This window comes from Triticum urartu, chromosome 6A (assembly GCF_056163025.1).
Source record: "Triticum urartu cultivar PI428250 chromosome 6A, HENAU_Tu73, whole genome shotgun sequence".
NCBI classification, from domain to species: domain Eukaryota; kingdom Viridiplantae; phylum Streptophyta; class Magnoliopsida; order Poales; family Poaceae; genus Triticum; species Triticum urartu.
The window spans coordinates 358,323,895-358,345,439 of record NC_141878.1 but is presented as its reverse complement, the minus strand read 5'-3'; the positions used below and the strand labels follow the sequence as shown (position 1 = coordinate 358,345,439).

The window sequence follows — 21,545 nt, the reverse complement described above, 5'->3', positions numbered from 1 at the left end:
GCAGGCCTCCGAATTGTGGGAGGGAGTTTTACGTGGGAGCCAAAACGGACTAAATTGCCTCTACGCATTGCTGCCACTGAAATACCAATTCAGAGGGTGTTTGTTTCCAGAGACTTATTGGTCTAGGGACTTAAAAAAGTTCCTATAAGTACCATCTAAATCAAACATGAGGGACTTATAGGGACTTAAAGTGGGCATTAGGGACTTATGAAATAAGACTCTCAAGGAGGGACTTATAGAGACTTATAGTTGTAATATGGTCTTATAAAGACTTATAAGTCCCAGGAACTAAACAAATAGAGACAACTTGAAACTTATAAGTTAGGATTAATAAAAGTCTTAGGACTTATGAATCAAAAAGGGCCTCAATTTCCATGGCTTCAATGAAGACATCCAAAGGCGGTGTTAAGTTGTTTGCCGAAATATGGCAAAACTTGAGCCGCACATTCCCAACCATCGAATCCCACGGAAGTAGCAGTATTGCGCAACTCCCTTCCCTAAAACCGCAAACTCACACTGGTCCCACGCGTCAGTCACTCGCAACAGCACATCAGACGGCCACAGCCACCAGCGAAATCCTAGATCTGACGGCCCGGATCCGTTCCTAACGCCCTATATAGGTGTAGCCTCACCCTCAGCAACGAGGTACCTCCCTTTCCGCCTCCACTAACTCGCGAGTCTCTCTCTTCTCCTGCTCCTCACAGCGGTGGCGGCGGCGATGCAGATGGCGGCCGCGACAACCGATGCTCCGGTGGCAGCTGCGCCGCACCCACATCCCCATGCCCATGGCCCACAAGTACCGCACGGTCACGGGCACCCGCACCCTCACCACCACATGCCGCAGCCGCGGTGGGTGGTACTTCCTTACCCGCCGCCGCCGCCGCCTATGGTGGCCGCGCCGCCCCCTCCCACACCGCAGTATGTGAAGCATTTCGCGCCGCAGGCATCGGTGACGCCGCCTCCGCCATCGGCTGGATCCGGCGGGAACGGAGGTGACGAGAACCGGACGATCTGGGTCGGCGACCTCCAGTACTGGATGGACGAGAACTATCTCCACAGCTGCTTCGGCCACAGCGGCGAGGTTAGGTCTTCCCGAGCTCGCTTATCCGATCCAGCCTTATCCGTGCCGGATCTCTCAAATCCTGTTATGTTTGTCCTTTATCAATTCGCTGCTTTGTCAATATTGTGTTGCAATCGAGATAGCCAACTATTTTTGTGGTTAAAAATTGCATGGTAATTACAACGCTGTATTTTCTTTTCGTACTGTTGGTTCAATAGTTGCTAAAGGCGCAAACTTTGAGGCCATTCCATGCAGTAGTCGTGCAAGTGTGCAACAGACAATAAAATTAGTCATATTGGTGGCGAATTGTTGCATAATTCGAAGTCAAGTGCGAGTTTCTGTATAATTTTTGTTAGTAAGAGGGTAAAGGCGTCAAGTTTGGAGTTTACACTCGGGTAGTTTGGAGGAAAGATGGAACACATTACGATTTGTTAGGGATATGTGATTGAAGACTGGGAGGGCTATACCAGAAACAGTAACCAGCTTTCTCGTAGATGCTGATCTCACATTTTTTTATAGCTCTCCTTTGCGCACACGTGTTTGCACTTGCCAGGACCATTAGCTCTCATTTATTGCAACTCTTGAACCTTTAAATTATTGGCCATGCTTTCTGTGGAACAGTTCATTTTCGGAAGAAATGGCAGTGGATGCGGTAATACTTACCCTTTTCTGAAACAAAAACAAGCGGGAAAGGCCCTACAGCTATATATTACTTTAGTACAACTTAAGCGTCAATTAATATGGATTGGAGGTAGTAATAGAAACTTAAAAACATAAGTGTTTTTTTCTTGAATTTAACAAGTGAAAAGAACATGTTATGAAGCATCGCTTCTCTGTTAAATTAGCATGTTTCACATGTGTTGCTAATTGTCATTCTCTGCAACCTATCTGTTCTGTAGGTGGTGACGATTAAGGTTATCCGCAATAGACATTCCGGAGTTTCTGAGGGTTATGGTTTTGTAGAGTTCTGTTCCCATGCATCAGCAGAGAAAGCACTTCAGAATTTTGCTGGTCATGTAATGCCTAATACTGACCGAGCTTTTAAGTTAAATTGGGCATCATATAGTGTTGGAGAAAAACGCTCTGAACTTGCTTCTGATCACTCAATTTTTGTTGGTGATCTAGCTATTGATGTTACTGATGACATGTTGATGGAACTTTTTGCTAACAAATATCGTTCTGTGAAAGGAGCTAAAGTTATTATTGATGCAAACACGGGCCGTTCTAGGGGCTATGGATTTGTTAGGTTTGGAGATGATATTGATAGAACTCATGCTATGACTGAAATGAATGGTGTGTATTGCTCCACTCGGCCAATTCGCATTGGACCTGCAACTCCTAGAAGAACTTCAGGTATTTCCATCACTTCACAGTTGTTTTGAATAACATGTTTGGTATCATGTGCCTGACCTATCCTTCTGTAATTTCTGAAATTTCCAAATAATCAGTAACGTTTTATGGCATGTTTAGTCTGGACTCATTTTCATCATGAGTGCTTATATTCGAACACCAACCTCAGATATATGGAGCTTTGTGGGTGGGTGGGACGTTAGTATCACAGTATCATACTTATATAGTTCTCATATGCAAAAGTATTGTAGGTTTGATTTTTTACTTAGCCAACACTCTCCTGTCTCCCACCTAGACTATTATCCTGCCAAGGCAGTCACCTAGGCCCGTCTAAATAGCGGTAGGCGTTGGTCTGCCAGCTAAGCTGCTGGCTGACTAGTGCCTTTGCTGAACCTAAGTATCAGTTTATGACTTACTTGCCTTGACATATTTTTTATTTTCTATGATTATTGTATTTGCAGGTGATTCTGGCACCTCTCCACCAACACAATCAGATGGTGACTCGACTAACAGGACAGTATGTGCTTGTTTCCTAGTGGACAATCTCTTTCTCTAAAAATAAATCTTCCAAGATTCTTATGTGTAAAATGGGCGCAGTATCATATCAGTTATTGTTGTAGGTATATGTTGGCGGGCTTGACCCCAACGTTAGTGAAGATGAACTAAGGAAAGCATTTGCGAAATATGGTGATGTTGCTTCTGTCAAAATTCCTGTTGGGAAACAATGCGGTTTTGTTCAATTTGTCAACAGGTATTTTACCAAGATGTTCCTATAGATCCTTACGAGAAATTGTTGGATGCTTAAATATTTATTGGTTCTTGTTGGAATATTTGAAATTGTGAAAATGAATACTTCGTGTTGGTAGAGCTGATGCGGAAGAAGCATTACAAGGGTTGAGTGGATCAACAATCGGGAAGCAGGCAGTTCGTCTTTCTTGGGGCCGCAGTCCAGCAAGCAAACAGGTTTGAATTATTCTAGACTGTTATTATATATTTTAATTTATCTCGCTAGATTAACATATCGTCAACTTTCTGTGACCGTCTTCTTCAATGTTGGATTAATGCACAGTTGTAAATCTGCATGGACAACCGAAATTTGTGTTTAACGCACTGTAAATCTGCATGCACATTGGACAATGGATTTTTTTCAAGATAACTGCAAGGGGGACCCCTACAATATATATAGGAACCCACATTTGCGTCAATGAGAACTTGAATTGCAAGTTGTGGGGTTGTACATTAACTCCCGCAACCAAGGCTTATATGCTCGGAAGGAAATTTGCATTTATTACACCAGTGTAGGATACAATCTATAAGTCTAAATCATAAAATAGATATTTTCTACATGCTGTTTATGGTTGGCAAATTTTTTGTACTTGCATTTGTATCATTGCATGTGTTCTACACAACTCAATTGGAAAGTAGTTTCTTTTGGGTGTTATTTCTCACTTTTTTGCTCATTTTTAAAGGAAAGTAATAGTGTTTGACATTTGGCCATGGTAATTTTCTCTATGCATGCTATGCTGCTTGAGATAGCAAGCTTTTGTGAACATATGATAAGCTGTAGTCTATGTCCTGTAACCTTGGGCTTGGGTGGTATCATGGCCTAGCTCTAGCCATGCCCATGTGGCTAGTGAGATTGTGGTTTGAGTAAATCTCCTTGTGTGTTTGTTCCTTGAGGATCTCAATGGGTGCTAAAGGATATCATTCAGTCTAAGTTATCTAATTATAATGCAATCCAGTTTTATCTTAATTATTTGGCTTTAGGCCAGGTCAAGCAACACGACCAAAAGTAACACTAAATAACCATACGTAGTAGTCACATTCATAAATAGATGTTGGGTTTGATGTGTCTCGGTCTCTAACATGCAACTTTGCTCATGAATTTCTTGTATGCATCTTAGTATAAAAATGTAATTACTATATTATGAAAAGAAGTCCATGAAAAATCTCATGATTTTGTTGAGAACAGCTAGTACAATATAGGTGCAACACGCACACCACCACCACACAACACACAGGCACACTCACAAAGTCTACTGATGGATGGTTGGAGTTGTGGAGATTCAAGATTCGGTGGGAATGTTGCCTCCCATTGGGGGAATATTCCTCCTAAATGAGATATGAACCTAGGGTTTGATCCCTGTGGGTAAGGGGGTCCGACCACACCCTCCTAACAACCCAATCACAAGTGGGTTCTCAGGAAGAAATATAAAAAAATCATATTCATGTGGCCAATATTAGTATATTATTATATGTAATGAATCAAACATAGGAAAGTTTGATTGCACACCTTCTAGGAATGCTATCTATTTACAAATAGAGGTAGCAATGCCTTCTTTCCTTGTGTCATATAAAATGGCCATGTGTGAAGGGTATGCATAGTCATTATTGGAGCAGAAGAAACACATCCGCCAACCACAAATATTAGGTTCTCTATCTCTATAGAAGTGGATACAATCCATTGTGGTCACTAGGTAGGAAGTATGGCTAACTATGAATAGTTAGTCCGCCCCTTCTCTTCATGCGGGTGTAGTCATGATGCTGTTACGCCACTTGGGTTGAAGGGCACTTCAAGCAGCCGGAGGGAGACTAACTATATCCTATATAACTTATAGGCGATCCCCACTAATTTATTTTTCTCAACATGCACGCATGCCACCTGAACTTGCAACCATGCATGAGAAAAAGCCCACCTCAACATCGACTGTGCATGCGGAAAAGGCTTTCCGTTCTATTATGCTATTTACATTCAGCGAATATTTTATAACTATACAATAAATCATTTCAGTATCAGCTCTCAAATTATTAATCCAAGTGCATGTTCCATGCAACCAAATCTCAATTGAAATATATTGCAGCCAATTCCTGCAACAACACATGTGGTGTGATCTAGTTACCCCCCTTTGATGTAGCACAATACCTGCATGCATGACTAATGTTTTTTGGATATTGGTGAACTATCTACTTGAGCATTCTTGAAAGCATGTTGTTTGTACTATGCATTGTAGTGTCGTATTGTCCCTATCCACTAGTCCTCTAAGTGGTCTCACTTTATTTACTACATACCAGTAGCACTCCCTTACGTCATGTGAGGTGATGCAGAGAGGAACCGGGGAAACTTGGGGAGGAATATGAAGCAAGAGGTCTCGAGTTGGAAGATTCAATATAATTCATTGATACCCCTACACACACATGGCAGCAGCTATAGATGCTACAGGGCCTCGCACATGCTACAGTAATGGGCTGGAGGCAACTAGGCTGTAATACCACCCATGTAGATATAGCAGCCGTAGCAGTCCCCCTTCCTTAAAAGAGATCTTGACCTCAAGCTGAAGGTAACTCCGATAGCACGCTTGCCCACTCTGAGGTAGCCATGGATGTAGGAAGACCACTCCATGCAATCTTGTACTGCTTGCGGTTATGGCCTCCAACTTTGACAAGCCGAGTTTGGAGAACTTGGGCAGGTTTGGGTGAACTCACCAAAGATTGATCATACTGTAGAGATTTAGAAGCCGGCTCGATGTCTTCAGGTGGTTTTGCAGGTTTGGGGAAGGAGACATGGACAACAGGATGGTATTTGCTGGATTTTGAGCTGGTATGCCACTTCTCCCACCTTTTCCAACACTTTGGAAGCCCAAAATATTTGAATCGAAGTTTGTGACTACTGCAGCAAGAAACCGGCTCATGCATATATGACTGAAGTTCCAGAAACACCTTGGTTGCCCACTAGAAACACTTTTTTAGACTTGTGTTTATCTCCCTGAACTTCCATGCGTTGTTGGGTCCAAAGGAGACCTTTTGCTAGTAATTTAGGGGACAAATTGGAGAAATGAATCGGCCACCGTGGAGAGGAATTGGGGAAACTTGTGGAGGAAGATGAAGTAAGAGGTCCTGAGTTGGGAAGATTCAGTTTGATACAGTATTACACAGATGCCCCTACACACACACGGCAACGGCTGTATATGCCACATGCCCTCACACATGCTACAGTAATGGGTGGGAGGCACATGGGCCGACATTACCACCATGTATATCTGGCAACCATAGCATTGACCCGTGGTAATGGTTGGAGTCTGTTCTCTTGAGTGGTGAACCGAACGGTTCCATTATGCTCACCTATGTAGTTAGCTCTACGACTTTGGGTCCTATACTTCTCCAGACGCGATATTTCTATCAGCCCGTTCCTTGCATATTCTAGTGTCGAACTGTGTAATTCTGACTACATAAATTCATTGGACAACAACACAATTATCTGTACAGTCTTTATGTAGAGACATCATGACCTGTTTGGCTGCTCTTCAGCTTGAGCTTATGGGCTTCGGCTCCTCTACAATCCATAACTGTAGAAAATCGAGAAGGGCTCTAGCTTCAGTGAAAATATGTTTATTCTTCTTTGAAAAGCTCAAGAGGATGCCTGCCTAGACAGGTCTAGTAGTTAATACAAATTTAGAATTATAGCTTAAGCATTTAACTGTGTTACCCAAGTTACCCCTGGAAGTTGGAAATTGGACGAATCAATTGATGTAGGGTTTTGGGCATGCATTTTCTCATTTGGTTTCGTTGATTGTTGTGTTCTGCTAAACTCCGATCGCGAGTTTGTTCAGAAACAGTGAGACCTTTATATCCTTTCTACGGCGGAATGGCATGCAAGATTGCCATTATTTCCACGAAACAAGATCAAAGAGGTTGTGATATCGTCTATTGATTCTTTGAACATGTTGATACGTGAGTCCTTTTTCATGGTGTGCATTGTCTGGCAACATGTATCCCCTCCATGTCGCGTAGCTAGCCTTCCTAAAACCTCTATGAGCTGTTTTGTATGGGTCCTCAGCCAGCTTTTAATTTACCATCAGTTTTATACTCTGACAGGCTTACCCATTATCAGTTGAATATTCTTAAGAGTGGATGATTATACCTACCAAGTGTTTTGGAAAAAGGATTTTATTTCTTGCAATTGTTACTTGGTCTCACAAAAATCTTAATGTTTTTGCAGTCTAGGGGTGATTCTGGGCATCGGCGGAATGGCATGTACTACGGCACGCCTTTCTACGGTGGATATGGCTACGCGTCGCCAGTTCCTCACGCAAACGTGTATGCTGCGGCTTATGGAGCCTACCCTTTCTACGGTAACCAGCAACTAGTGAGCTGATGCTAGAGGTAGTCTCTGTTTCCTCCCAACTCCAGTAGAAAACGAGGTTTTGGTCCAGTAAGCACAGTATCGTACGATGACATTTTATAGATGGCCATAAAAGTGGGCGAGAGAGACAGGTATATGAATGTGATGTCTGCAGATTTGTGTTGCTAGTAGAACCTAAAGCAAGGCTTGTAGACAATAAAGAGTTTGAGTTATTCGTATTGTTGTAAGAAATTTTGACTTGCTAATAAAACTATTGGCTGGAAGTTCAGGTTATGATTGCTAGGTTAATCTTGCTTGGCCCACAATTAATTACTTGCTTACACCGAGATTTAGCCTACTTTCCTGTTCCTCGTGACCAGATAAGGGCAAGTACAGGAGATGTGTGACCTTTCGTGACCTTTCGTACGGCCTCCATAGTTTCTTGGATATTGTCACAGGCTAGTTATGCTTAGCTACTATAGTAGCCAAGTATGGAAAGCGTCATGTTTAAATTTACGAGAAATGTAATTGGCAAACCAATTTTTTTTGGTAAAACTACCGAACGATTCCCAAGCCCTTTGATTGGCATACGACGCACGATCCTCTTTTTCTGTTATTTTTTTGATTTTGCATATGCCGGTGATGTTCCTTCCGTCTTCCTCCCCCACGTCTACCTGACGGTGCCTTGCTCCGCTTCCTCCTCCTGGCCTTTAAGCTTGAGCCCGCTGCTGCGTCTGGACCTAGTGCCTCGCCGTGACCCAGTTAGGCCCACTCCCTGCCTCCCGCACCGACTAACGCCTCTTCATCGGGATCCGGCTTGCCTGCTCCCATCCGTGCTTCCACTCCATCTTACGGCTGTTTTTTTTCTCTTTTTTCTTTCTAATCTAATCATCTCCTCCCCTTATTTTAAGGGGATGGGACCGGGCCTTATTTTGTTCCAATCAAACCATGCCACGTATGCGGGAGCACGGATGGGCGCACGCCGGGGGAGCAGGCAAGTCTCGTCCTCTTCATCGTGCCCCCCGCATGGCTTTTGCCACCACATCTTTTCTCAACCCCATCGGCTAGCGCCCAGCCATGGCGGCGCCCAACGCGGGTGACTTTGCGTCATGAGAGATTAATCGTCGTTCTTTTTGACAAGTAAGAGTGTCGAACCCAACAAAAAGTAGAAGAAAATGATAAGCGGTTTTTAACAAGGTATTCTCTGCAAGTGCTGTAAGTAATAGCGATAGCCAATCCTTTTTATAGCAAATGATATGCTGAAACGTTCTCTTATAACAAGCAAAGCGTTCGTGAGGACACATAAGAATTACATCTAGTCACTTTCATCATGTTTATTTGACTCGTATTCATTACTTTGATATGTGGGTAGATCGGTGCTTGGGTGCTATTCTTACTTGAAAAAACAACCCAATTACCCCCTATCGTAAGTATCCGCAACTACGAAAAAAGAATTAACATAAATCTAACCATAGCATGAAACATATGAATCCAAATCAGTCCCTTACGAAGCTTATGTCAATCTGGCAACCCATCATCTACTTATTACTTCACAATGCCTTTTCTTAGGCCAAGTATAGTGAAGTGATTCACTTCAATGCCAAAAAATGTGAGGAGAATTAGAAATAAATAAAAAAACCTCTAGTTCTTACTACCAACATCAATGCTTCTCCAAAATAACATTTAGTTCACAGCCAAAACACAAATTCCTTCTAAGAGCATTGATGAAAAAGGTGCATTTTCTATCAATGGCAGAGGAGGGACTCCCGTATAGTTTTGTGGAGTTCCACTAAAATTGAGGTATCTGCTTCTGTTTGCACAAACGTGCCAAAATTGAGGTATCTGCTTCTATTTGCACAAACATGCATGATATGGAGATTGACATTTGTGTTTGCAAAAAAATGTAAAAGGGATATCGATGGCATTGTGTCATTTTAAAACTACCATTGGATTTATTGATGGCACTAGATTGACAACAACATATTATTCTCTCTGTGACATCGCATCATTTTACAAGTGGCAAGTGGCATTGGATTGACAGCAATAAAACAATGGGAATATAAGGGCATGGCGATATTAGGCGCACCAACGCCATGTAGAGTACCTCCACAGAGGGCAAGGCAGAGCTAGTTGCCGAGAGCAAGAAATATATCAGTGCTAGCATAACAAACTAGACCGTGCGAAATTAATTACATTTCAGACATCTTTGAACTAAACGCGAATAGCCTTTGGAGGTAGGTATAATCTAATGTTGGCCGCGACGGGGTCCATGGTGTTTTGCTCTAAACCGGGCAACACATCGGGTGTCCATGCCAGCTACGCGGTGGCGGTGGCCTTCATGGGACCTTAGCGGCGACGGCTCCCATGGTCCACTTTTCCTAAGTGTCTGCTGCGGCCGCAGACGTGTTGTCCGCCTCCACCGGCAAGCTGAGGTTCTGCCAATGTTTTGACGCGGATGGCGCGGACAACCACGGTGCACTGGACGCCGTGCTCCCCTGTGTGCCGACGTGGAGCAACTGGCCACTCCTCTATGAGTAGGCTTGGAGCGTCAAGTTGCTGCACTAGGGGATAGCTTGGAGCGGCGGCTTGCCCGCCTGCAGCCTCGCCCATGGTACTGACGACCTTGGGTGGGGAGGGAGGTGGAGCAACGAGTTGCCTAGATCGTATCCGGCAGGCTCGTCGGGGCACCCGACCGGCTTTTATGCCGGAGAATTCGTCTTCCTGCTCGCCGGATACTATGGAGAGTGTGGAGAAAATGGTGCAAGGAGGATATGGGGAGTGGAGGTGTGGTGAGGTTCTTGCCAGGCGTCTGGCCTCATTTAAATTATGGACAGACACGAGGAGCCAACCAGCGTTGTGTTTAGAATGCCGGCCGGCTCGCAGAAGGACGTGTGGCCGGCACACGTGCGGGTTCAATGGAGCTAGGCGGGGCAGTCTGAAGCCGGTTGAATGCAGCGAGGAGGCATGTTCAGCCTGGCGTGCAGTGAGTGGCACTCTCTTGGCCAGAGCAATGCTTCAATGCCTCAACCAGTGAGAGGCCGCGTCCGCTCTGGCACCGTGTGAGAGCAAGTACTCCCTCCGGTCCTTTTTTGTTTCGTCATAAGAAAATCTCATTTTTCCTACAATGGTCTGCCCCTTTGTCCTGCTCTTTCCAAGGGTACTCCCTCCAAACCATTCCTCTTCTACCACACGTGCAGCCACAATAATTCCCATCTCTCTCTCCCATATTCCTCGTCCCTTCCCAAGGCATGCTTGCACAGAGAGAGAGGGGGTCCCATGCATGCAAAATTGGAGAGAGAGAGAGAGTTCCATGCAAAGAGATGAAGAGGGGAGAGAGAGCCTGCATGCAGAGAGATGTGAGAAAGGAGTAAAATGTGCGTGAGAGTTGAGGGCTGCAGGCTGAGCCAAAACTTTGCATGTGCGTAACTACCCAGTGTTTCCTCCATTGCAATCCATGGGCAACATATAACTTTTTGAGCGCCCATCTCCTTGGTATGCGGGCTGGATGTTAAACGCAAAGAAAAAAGGACTAGAGGGACTACAATAGAGCGACGTAGGCGGACTATAGATGCCACATCAAAATTATGCCTAGTTGGAGGAGAAATGAGAGGAGAGAGATAAGAAGCAGGCTATTACAAGCTTACAACCAGGTGTAGCACGAGCCCCAACAACCTTTGAGAGAGGAAAAGGTGGTGAAGGAAATATGCCCTAGAGGCAATAATAAAGTTGTTATTTATATTTCCTTATATCATGATAAATGTTTATTATTCATGCTAGAATTGTATTAACCAGAAACTTAGTACATGTGTGAATACATAGACAAAATAAGTGTCACTAGTATGCCTCTACTTTACTAGGTCGTTAATCAAAGATCATTTGATGAACGAGATTGCTACCTCTTGAGCACTGCGTTGGTTTTCCCCGAAGAGGAAGGGATGATGCAGCAAAGTAGCGTAAGTATTTCCCTCAGTTTTTGAGAACCAAGGTATCAATCCAGTAGGAGGCTACGCGTGAGTCCCTCGTACCTGCACAAAACAAATAAATCCTCGCAACCAACGCGAATAGGGATTGTCAATCCCTACACGGCCACTTACGAGAGTGAGGATATGATAAGATAATATTTTTGGTATTTTTGTGATAAAGATGCAAAGTAAAATAAAGGCAAAGTAAAGAGCAAAGGAAATAACTAAGTAGTAGGAGATTAATATGATAACGATAGACCTGGGGGCCATAGGTTTCACTAGTGGCTTCTCTCAAGAGCATAAGTATTCTACGGTGGGTGAACAAATTACTGTTGAGCAATTGACAGAACTGAGCATAATTATGAGAATATCTAGGCATGATCATGTATATAGGCATCACGTCCGAGACAAGTAGACCGACTCCTGCATGCATCTACTACTATTACTCCACTCATCGACCGCTATCCAGCATGCATCTAGAGTATTAAGTTAAAAACAGAGTAACGCTTTAAGCAAGATGACATGATGTAGAGGGATAAACTCATGCAATATGATGAAAACCCCATCTTGTTATCCTCGATGGCAACAAAACTATACGTGCCATGCTGCCCCTACTGTCACTGGGAAAGGACACCGCAAGATTGAACCCAAAGCTAAGCACTTCTCCCATTGCAAGAAAGATCAATCTAGTAGGCCAAACCAAACTAATATTTTGAAGAGACTTGCAAAGATAACCAATCATACATAAAAGAATTCAGAGAAGATTCAAATATTGTTCATAGATAGACTTGATCATAAACCCACAATTCATCAGTCTCAACAAATACACCGCAAAAAGAAGATTACATCGAATAGTTGTCCACAAGAGAGGGGGAGAACATTGTACTGAGATCCAAAAAGAGAGAAGAAGCCATCTAGCTAATAACTATGGACCCGTAGGTCTGAGGTAAACTACTCACACTTCATCGGAGGGGCTATGATGTTGATGTAGAAGCCCTCCGTGATCGATGCCCCCTCCGGCGGAGCTCCGGAACAGGCTCCAAGATGGGATCTCATGGATACAGAAAGTTGCGGTGGTGGAATTAGGTTTTTGGCTCCGTATCTGATCGTTTGGGGGTACGTAGGTATATATAGGAGTAAGGAGTACGTCGATGGAGCAACAGGGGGCCCACGAGGGTGGAGGGCGCGCCTGGGGGGGGGGGGGTAGGCGCGCCCCCTACCTCGCGGCCTCCTCTTTTGTGTCTTGACATAGGGTCAAGTCTCCCGGGTCTTGTTTGTTGAGAAAATCACGTTCCCGAAGGTTTCATTCCGTTTGGACTCCATTTGATATTCCTTTTCTTCGAAACCCTAAAACAGGCAAAAAACAACAATTCTGGGCTGGGCCTCCGGTTAATAGGTTAGTCCTAAAAATAATATAAAAGTGGATAATAAAGCCCAATAATGTCCAAAACAGTAGATAATATAGCATGGAGCAATCAAAAATTATAGATACATTGGAGACGTATCATGCATCCCCAAGCTTAATTCCTGCTCGTCCTCAAGTAGGTAAATGATAAAAACAAAATTTTTGATGCGGAGTGATACTTGGCATAATTTTAATGTAATTCTTCTTAATTGTGGTATGAATATTCAGACCCGAAAGATTCAAGACAAAAGTTTAATATTGACATAAAAATAATAATACTTCAAGCATACTAACAAAGCAATTATGTCTTCTCAAAATAACATGGCCAAAGAAAGTTATCCCTACAAAATCATATAGTCTGGCTATGCTCCATCTTCACCACATAAAATATTTAAATCATGCACAACCCCGATGACAAGCCAAGCAATTGTTTCATACTTTTGGCATTCTCTAACTTTTTCAATCTTCACGCAATACATGAGCGTGAGCCATGGACATAGCACTTATAGGTGGAATAGAATGATGGTTGTGGAGAAGACAAAAAGGGAGAAGATAGTCTCACATCAACTAGGTGTATCAACGGTCTATGGAGATGCCCATCAATAGATATCAATGTGAGTGAGTAGGGATTGCCATACAACGGATGCACTAGAGCTATAAGTATATGAAAGCTCAAAAAGAAATTAAGCGGGTGTGCATCCAACTTGCTTGCTCATGAAGACCTAGGGCATTTTGAGGAAGCCCATCATTGGAATATACAAGCCAAGTTCTATAATGAAAAATTTCCACTAGTATATGAAAGTGATAACATAGGAGACTCTCTATCATGAATATCATGGTGCTGCTTTGAAGCACAAGTGTGGTAAAAGGATAGTAGCATTGTCCCTTCTCTCTTTTTCTCCCATTTTTTTATTTGGGCCTTTTCTCTTTTTTATAGCCTCTTTTTTATATATTTTTCGCCCGGAGTCTCATCCCGACTTGTGGGGGAATCATAGTCTCCATCATCCTTTCCTCACCGGGACAATGCTCTAATAATGATGATCATCACACTTTTATTTTTCTTACAACTCAACAATTACAACTCGATACTTAGAACAAAATATGACTCTATATGAATGCCTCCGGCGGTGTACCGGGATATGCAATGACTCATGAGTGATATGTATGAAAGAATTATGAACGGTGGCTTTGCCACAAATACGATGTCGACTACATGATCATGCTAAGAAATATGACAATGATGGAGTGTGTCATAATAAACGGAACGGTGGAAAGTTGCATGGCAATATCTCTCGGAATGGCTATGGAAATGCCATAATAGGTAGGTATGGTGGCTATTTTTAGGAAGGTATATTGTGGGTGTATGATACCAGCGAAAGGTGCGCGGTATTAGAGAGGCTAGCAAAGGTGGAAGGGTGAGAGTGCGTATAATCCATGGACTCAACATTAGTCATAAAGAACTCATATACTTATTGCAAAAATCTACAAGTTATCAAAGCAAAGTATTACACGCATGCTCCTAGGGGGATAGATTGGTAGGAAAAGACCATCACTCGTCCCCGACCGCCACTCATAAGGAAGATAATCAAAAATAAATCATGCTCCGACTTCATCACATAACGGTTCACCATACGTGCATGCTACAGGAATCACAAACTTTAACAGAAGTATTCTTCAAATTCACAACTAGTCAACTAGCACAACTTTAATATCACCATCTTCATATCTCAAAACAATTATCAAGCATCAAACTTCTCAAAGTATTCAACACACTCATAAGAAAGTTTTATTACTAATCTTGTATATCAAGCATATTAGGATTTTAAGAAAGTTACCATGCTATTTAAGACTCTCAAAATAATCTAAGTGAAGCATGAGAGATCAATAGTTTCTATAAAACAAATCCACCAGCGTGCTCTAAAAGATATAAGTGAAGTACTAGAGCAGAACTACATAACTCAAAAGATATAAGCGAAGCACATAGAGTATTCTAACAAATTCCAAATCATGTATGGCTCTCTCAAAAGGTGTGCACAGCAAGGATGATTGTGGTAAACTAAAAAGTAAAGACTCAAATCATACAAGACGCTCCAAGCAAAACACATATCATGTGGCGAATAAAAATATAGCTCCAAGTAAAGTTACCGATAGAAGTAGACGAAAGAGGGGATGCCTTCCGGGGCATCCTCAAGCTTTGACTTTTAGGTGTCCTTAGATTATCTTGGGGGTGCCATGGGCATCCCCAATCTTAGGCTCTTGCCACTCCTTGTTCCATAATCTATCAAATCTTTACCCAAAACTTGAAAACTTCACAACACAAAACTTAAAGTAGAAAATCTCGTGAGCTCCGTTAGCGAAAGAAAACAAAAGACCACTTCAAGGTACTGTAATGAACTCATTCTTTATTTATATTGGTGTTATACCTAATGTATTCCAACTTCTCTATGGTTTATAAACTATTTTACTAGCCATAGATTCATCAAAATAAGCAAACAACACATGAAAAACAGAATCTGTCAAAAACAGAACAGTCTGTAGTAATCTGTAGCTAGCTCAAGATCTGGAACCCCAAAAATTCTAAAATAAATTTCTGGACGTGAGGAATTTATCTATTAATCATCTGAAAAAAGAATTAACTAAATATCATTTTCCAAATAAAAATGGCAGTAGTTCTCATGAGAGATAACGTTTCTGTTTTTTACAGCAAGTGTAACAAGACTTTCCCCAAGTCTTCCCAACGGTTCTACTTGGCACAAACACTAATTAAACACAAAAAACACAACCTAAATAGAGGCTAGATAAATTATTTATTACTAAATAGGAGCAAAAAGCAAGGAATAAAAATAAAATTGGGTTGCCTTCCAACAAGCGCTATCGTTTAACGCCCCTAGCTAGGCATAACAAACAATGATAGATCTAGGTATTGCCATCTTTGGTAGGCAATCCATAAGTGGCTCTCATAATAGGTTCATAAGGTAATTTAATTTTCTTTCTAGGAAAGTGTTTCATGCCTTTCTTTAATGTAAATTGGAATCTAATATTTCCTTCATATCAATAATTGCACCAATCGTTCTAAGGAAAGGTCTACCAAGAATAATAGGACATGAAGGATTGCAATCTATGTCAAGAACAATAAAATCTACGGGCACATAATTCCTATTTTCAACAATAAAAACATCATTAATTATTCCCATAGGTTTCTTAATAGTGGAATCCGCAAGGTGCAAGTTTAAAGAGCAATCATCAAAATCCTCGCAACCAACGCGAATAGGGGTTGTCAATCCCTACACGGCCACTTACGAGAGTGAGATCTGATAGATACGATAAGATAATATTTTTGGTATTTTTGTGATAAAGATGCAAAGTAAAATAAAGGCAAAGTAAAGAGCAAAGGAAATAACTAAGTAGTAGGAGATTAATATGATAAAGATAGACCTGGGGGCCATAGGTTTCACTAGTGGCTTCTCTCGAGAGCATAAGTATTCTACGGTGGGTGAACAAATTACTGTTGAGCAATTGACAGAATCGAGCATAATTATGAGAATATCTAGGCATGATCATGTATATAGGCATCACGTCCGAGACAAGTAGACCGACTCCTGCCTGCATCTACTACTATTACTCCACTCATCGACCGCTATCCAGCATGCATCTAGAGTATTAAGTTAAAAACAGAGTAACGCCTTAAGCAAGATGACATGATGTAGAGGGATAAACTCATGCAATATGATGAAAACCCCATCTTGTTATCCTCGATGGCAACAATACAATACGTGCCTTGCTGCCCCTACTGTCACTGGGAAAGGACACCGCAAGATTGAACCCAAAGCTAAGCACTTCTCCCATTGCAAGAAAGATCAATCTAGTAGGCCAAACCAAATTGATAATTCGAAGAGACTTGCAAAGATAACCAATCATACATAAAAGAATTCGGAGAAGATTCAAATATTGTTCATAGATAGACTTGATCATAAACCCACAATTCATCGGTCTCAACAAACACACCGCAAAAAGAAGATTACATGGAATAGTTCTCCACAAGAGAGGGGGAGAACATTGTATTGAGATCATAAAAGAAAGAAGAAGCCATCTAGCTAATAACTATGATCCCGTAGGTCTGAGGTAAACTACTCACACTTCATAGGAGGGGCTATGGTGTTGATGTAGAAGCCCTCCGTGATCGATGCCCCCTCCGGCGGAGCTCCGGAACAGGCCCCAAGATGGGATCTCATGGATACAGAAAGTTGCGGTGGTGGAATTAGGTTTTTGGCTCCGTATCTGATCGTTTGGGGGTACGTAGGTATATATAGGAGGAAGGAGTACATCGCTGGAGCAACAGGGGGCCCACGAGGGTGGAGGGCGCGCCGGGGGGGGGGGGGTAGGCGCGCCCCCTACCTCGTGGCCTCCTCTTTTGTGTCTTGACGTAGGGTCCAAGTATCCCGGGTCTTGTTTGTTGAGAAAATCACGTTCCCGAAGGTTTCATTCCGTTTGGACTCCGTTTGATATTCCTTTTCTTCGAAACCCTAAAACATGCAAAAAACAACAATTCTAGGCTGGGCCTCCGGTTAATAGGTTAGTCCCAAAAATAATATAAATGTGGATAATAAATCCCAATAATGTCCAAAACAATAGATAATATAGCATGGAGCAATAAAAAATTATAGATACACTGGAGACGTATCGGGATCACATCATTAGAGAATGATGTGATTGACTTGACCCATCTGTTAGCTTAGCACTTTGATCGTTTAGTTTACTGCTATTGCTTTCTCCATAACTTATACATGTTCCTATGACTATGAGATTATGCAACTCCCGAATACTTGAGGAACACTTAGTGTGCTATCAAACGTCACAACGTAATTGAGTGACTATAAAGATGCTCTACAGGTGTCTCCGATGGTGTTTGTTGAGTTGGCATAGATCGAGATTAGGATTTGTCACTCCGTGTATCGGAGAGGTATCTCTGGGTCCTCTCGGTAATGCACATCACTATAGGCCTTGCAATCAATGTGACTAATGAGTTAGTTATGGGATGTTGCATTACGGAACGAGTAAATAGACTTGCCGGTAACGAGATTGAACTAGGTATTGAGATACCGACGATCAAATCTCGGGCAAGTAACATACCGATGACAAAGGGAACAACGTATGTTGTTATGCGGTTTGACCGATAAAGATCTTCCTAGAATATGTAGGAACCAATATGAGTATCCAGGTTCTGCTATTGGTTATTGACCGGAGATGAGTCTCGGTCATGTCTACATAGTTCTCGAACCCTTATGGTGTGCACGCTTAACGTTCGGTGATGATCGATACTATGAGTTTACGTGTTTTGATGTACCGAAGGTAGTTCAGAGTCCTAGATGTGATCACAGACATGACGAGGAGTCTCAGAATGGTCGAGACATAAAGATTGATATATTGGACGGCTATGTTCGGACACCAGAAGTGTTCTTGGAGGTTTCAGATAAAACCAGAGTGCCAGAGGGTTACCGGAACCCCCTGGGAAGTTATTGGGCCCTTAGTGGGCTTTAGGGGAGAGAGAGAGAGAGAGGGCAGAATCCACGAGGTGGCGCCCCCCCAAGGGAGTCCGAATTGGACTAGGGGAGGGGGCGCGACCCCTCTTTCCCTCTCCTTCCTCCCCCCTCCTAGTAGGACTACGAAAGGAGGAATCCTACTCCTACTAGGAGGAGGATTTCTCCCCCCTTGGCGTGCCCTCTAGGGCCGGCCGGCCTCCTCCTCCCCTCCTTTATACACAGGGGAGGGGGGCACCCCATAGACACACAAGTTGATTGTTTAGCCGTGTGCGGTGCCCCCCTCCATAGATTTCCACCTCGGTCATATCGTCGTAGTGCTTAGGCGAAGCCCTGCGTCGGTAACTTCATCATCACTGTCATCACGCCGTCATGCTGACGAAACTCTCCCTCGACCTCCACTGGATCTAAAGTTCGTGGGACGTCACCGAGCTGAATGTGTGCAGATCGCGGAGGTGCCATACCTTCGGTACTAGGATCGGTCGGATTGTGAAGACGTACGACTACATCAACCGCGTTGTCATAACGTTTCCGCTTACGGTCTACGAGGGTATGTAGACAACACTCTATCCCCTCTCGTTCTATGCATCACCTAGATGGATCTTGCATGTGCGTAGGATTTTTTTTGAAATTACTGCGTTCCCCAATAGTGGCATCCGAGCCAGGTCTATGCGTAGATGTTATATGCATGAGTAGAACACAAAGGAGTTGTGGGTATATACATATTGCTTGCTGTCACTAGTTGATTCTTGATTCAGCGGTATTGTTGGATGAAGCGGCTCAGACCGGCATTACGCGTACGCTTATGCGAGACTGGTTCTACCGACGTGCTTCGCACACAGGAGGCTAGTGGGTGTCAGTTTCTCCAACTTTGGTTGAATTGGATTCAATGAACATGGTTCTTTCTGAAGATCAAAAATCAATCACTATAACGCGTTGTGGTTTTTGATGCGTAGGTAAGAACGGTTCTTGCTAAGCCCGTAGCAGCCACGTAAAACTTGCAAGAACAAAGTAGAGGACGTCTAACTTGCTTTTGCAGGGCATGTTGTGATGTGATATTGTCAAGAGATGTTGCTAAATTTTATTGTATCATATGATCATGTTTTGTAACAGAGTTATCGGCAACTGGCAGGAGCCATATGGTTGTTGCTTTATTGTATGAAATGCAATCGCCATGTAATTGCTTTACTTTATCACTAAGCGGTAGCGATAGTCGTAGAGGCAATAGTTGGTGAGACAACAACGATGCTTTGATGGAGATCAAGGTGTCAAGCCGGTGACGATGGTGATCATGACGGTGCTTTGGAGATGGAGATCAAAGGCACAAGATGATGATGGCCATATCATATCACTTATATTGATTGCATGTGTTGTTTATCCTTTATGCATCTTATTCTGCTTAGTTCGGCGGTAGCATTATAAGATGATCTCTCACTAAATTTCAAGGTACAAGTGTTCTCCCTGAGTATGCACCGTTGCTACAGTCCGTCGTGCCGAGACACCACGTGATGATCCGGTGTGATAAGCTCTACGTTCACATACAACGGGTGCAAGCCATTTTTGCACACGTAGAATACTCGGGTTAAACTTGACGAGCCTAGCATATGCATATATGGCCTCAGAACACTAAGACCGAAAGGTCGAGCGTGAATCATATAGTAGATATGATCAACATAGTGATGTTCACCATTGAAAACTACTCCATCTCACGTGATGATCGGACATGGTTTAGTAGATATGGATCACGTGATCACTTAGATGATTAGAGGGATGTCTATCTAAGTGTGAGTTCTTTAGTAATATGATTAATTGAACTTTAATTTATCATGAACTTAGTACCTGATAGTATTTTGCATGTCTATGTTGTTGTAGGTAGATGGCCCGTGCTGTTGTTTCGTTGAATTTTAATGCATTCCTAGAGAAAGCTAAGTTGAAAGATGATGGTAGCAATTACACGGACTGGGTCCGTAACTTGAGGATTATCCTCATTGTTGCATAGAAGGATTACGTCCTAGAAGCACCGCTAGGTGACAAACCCGCTGCAGGAGCAACACCAAATGTTATGAACGTCTGGTAGAGCAAAACTGATGACTACTCGATAGTTTAGTGTGCCATGCTTTATGGCTTAGAACCGGGACTTCAACAACGTTTTGAATGTCATGGAGCATATGAGATGTTCCAGGAGTTTTGAAGTTAATATTTCAAGCAAATGCCTGGATTGAGAGATATGAAGTCTCCAATAAGTTCTACAGCTGCAAAATGGAGGAGAATAGTTCTGTTAGTGAACATATACTCAGAATGTCTGGGTACCACAACCACTTGACTCAGCTGGGAGTTAATCTTCCTGACGATAGTGTCATTGACAGATTTCTTCAATCACTGCCACCAAGCTACAAGAGCTTCGTGATGAACTATAATATGCAAGGGATGGATAAGACAATTCCCGAGCTCTTCGCAATGCTAAAGGCCGCGGAGGTAGAAATCAAGAAGGAGCATCAAGTATTGATGGTCAACAAGACCACCAGTTTCAAGAAAAAGGGTAAAGGGAAGAAGGGGAACTTCAAGAAGAACGACAAACAAGTTGCTGCTCAAGTGAAGAAGCCCAAGTCTGGACCTAAGCCTGAGACTAAGTGCTTCTACTACAAAGGGACTAGTCACTGGAAGTGGAACTGCCCCAAGTATTTGGCCGATAAGAAGGATGACAAAGTGAAAGGTATATTTGATAGTATTTTGCTTGTCTATGTTGATTGTAGATAGATGGCTCGTGCTGTTGTTCCATTGAATTTTAATGCATTCCTTGAGAAAGCAAAGTTGAAAGATGATGGTAGCAATTACACGGACTGGGTCCATAACTTGAGGATTATCCTCATTGCTGCACAGAAGAATTACGTCCTGGAAGCAGCGCTGGGTGCCAGGCCTGCTGCAGATGCTGCTGATAACATTAAGAACGTTTGGCAGAGTAAAGCTAATAACTACTCGATAGTTCAGTGTGCCATTCTTTACGGCTTAGAACCAGGACTTCAACGACGTTTTGAACGTCATGTAGCATATGAGATGTTCCAGGAGTTGAAGTTAATATTTCAAGAAAATGCTCGGATTGAGAGATATGAAG

General features: G+C 42.8%; 1 protein-coding gene across 3 annotated transcripts; it reads left to right on the top strand.

The window, feature by feature from the left end:
- Positions 1-632: 632 nt before the first annotated feature.
- LOC125513417 (polyadenylate-binding protein RBP47) lies at positions 633-7,823 on the top strand. 3 transcript variants are annotated; one of them, XM_048678538.2, is made up of 7 exons: positions 633-1,081; positions 1,960-2,413; positions 2,872-2,927; positions 3,031-3,161; positions 3,277-3,373; positions 5,956-6,008; positions 7,407-7,823. In XM_048678538.2, exons 1-7 carry the CDS (start codon positions 719-721, stop codon positions 7,552-7,554), a joined length of 1,302 nt encoding a protein of 433 aa, XP_048534495.1. In that variant the 5' UTR covers positions 633-718; the 3' UTR covers positions 7,555-7,823. The 3 variants fall into 3 exon arrangements, with proteins under 3 accessions (XP_048534495.1, XP_048534497.1, XP_048534496.1); XM_048678540.2 differs by lacking the exons at positions 5,956-6,008; positions 7,407-7,823 and adding an exon at positions 5,516-5,949 and having other exon boundaries at positions 634-1,081; XM_048678539.2 differs by lacking the exon at positions 5,956-6,008 and having other exon boundaries at positions 635-1,081.
- Positions 7,824-21,545: the final 13,722 nt, after the last annotated feature.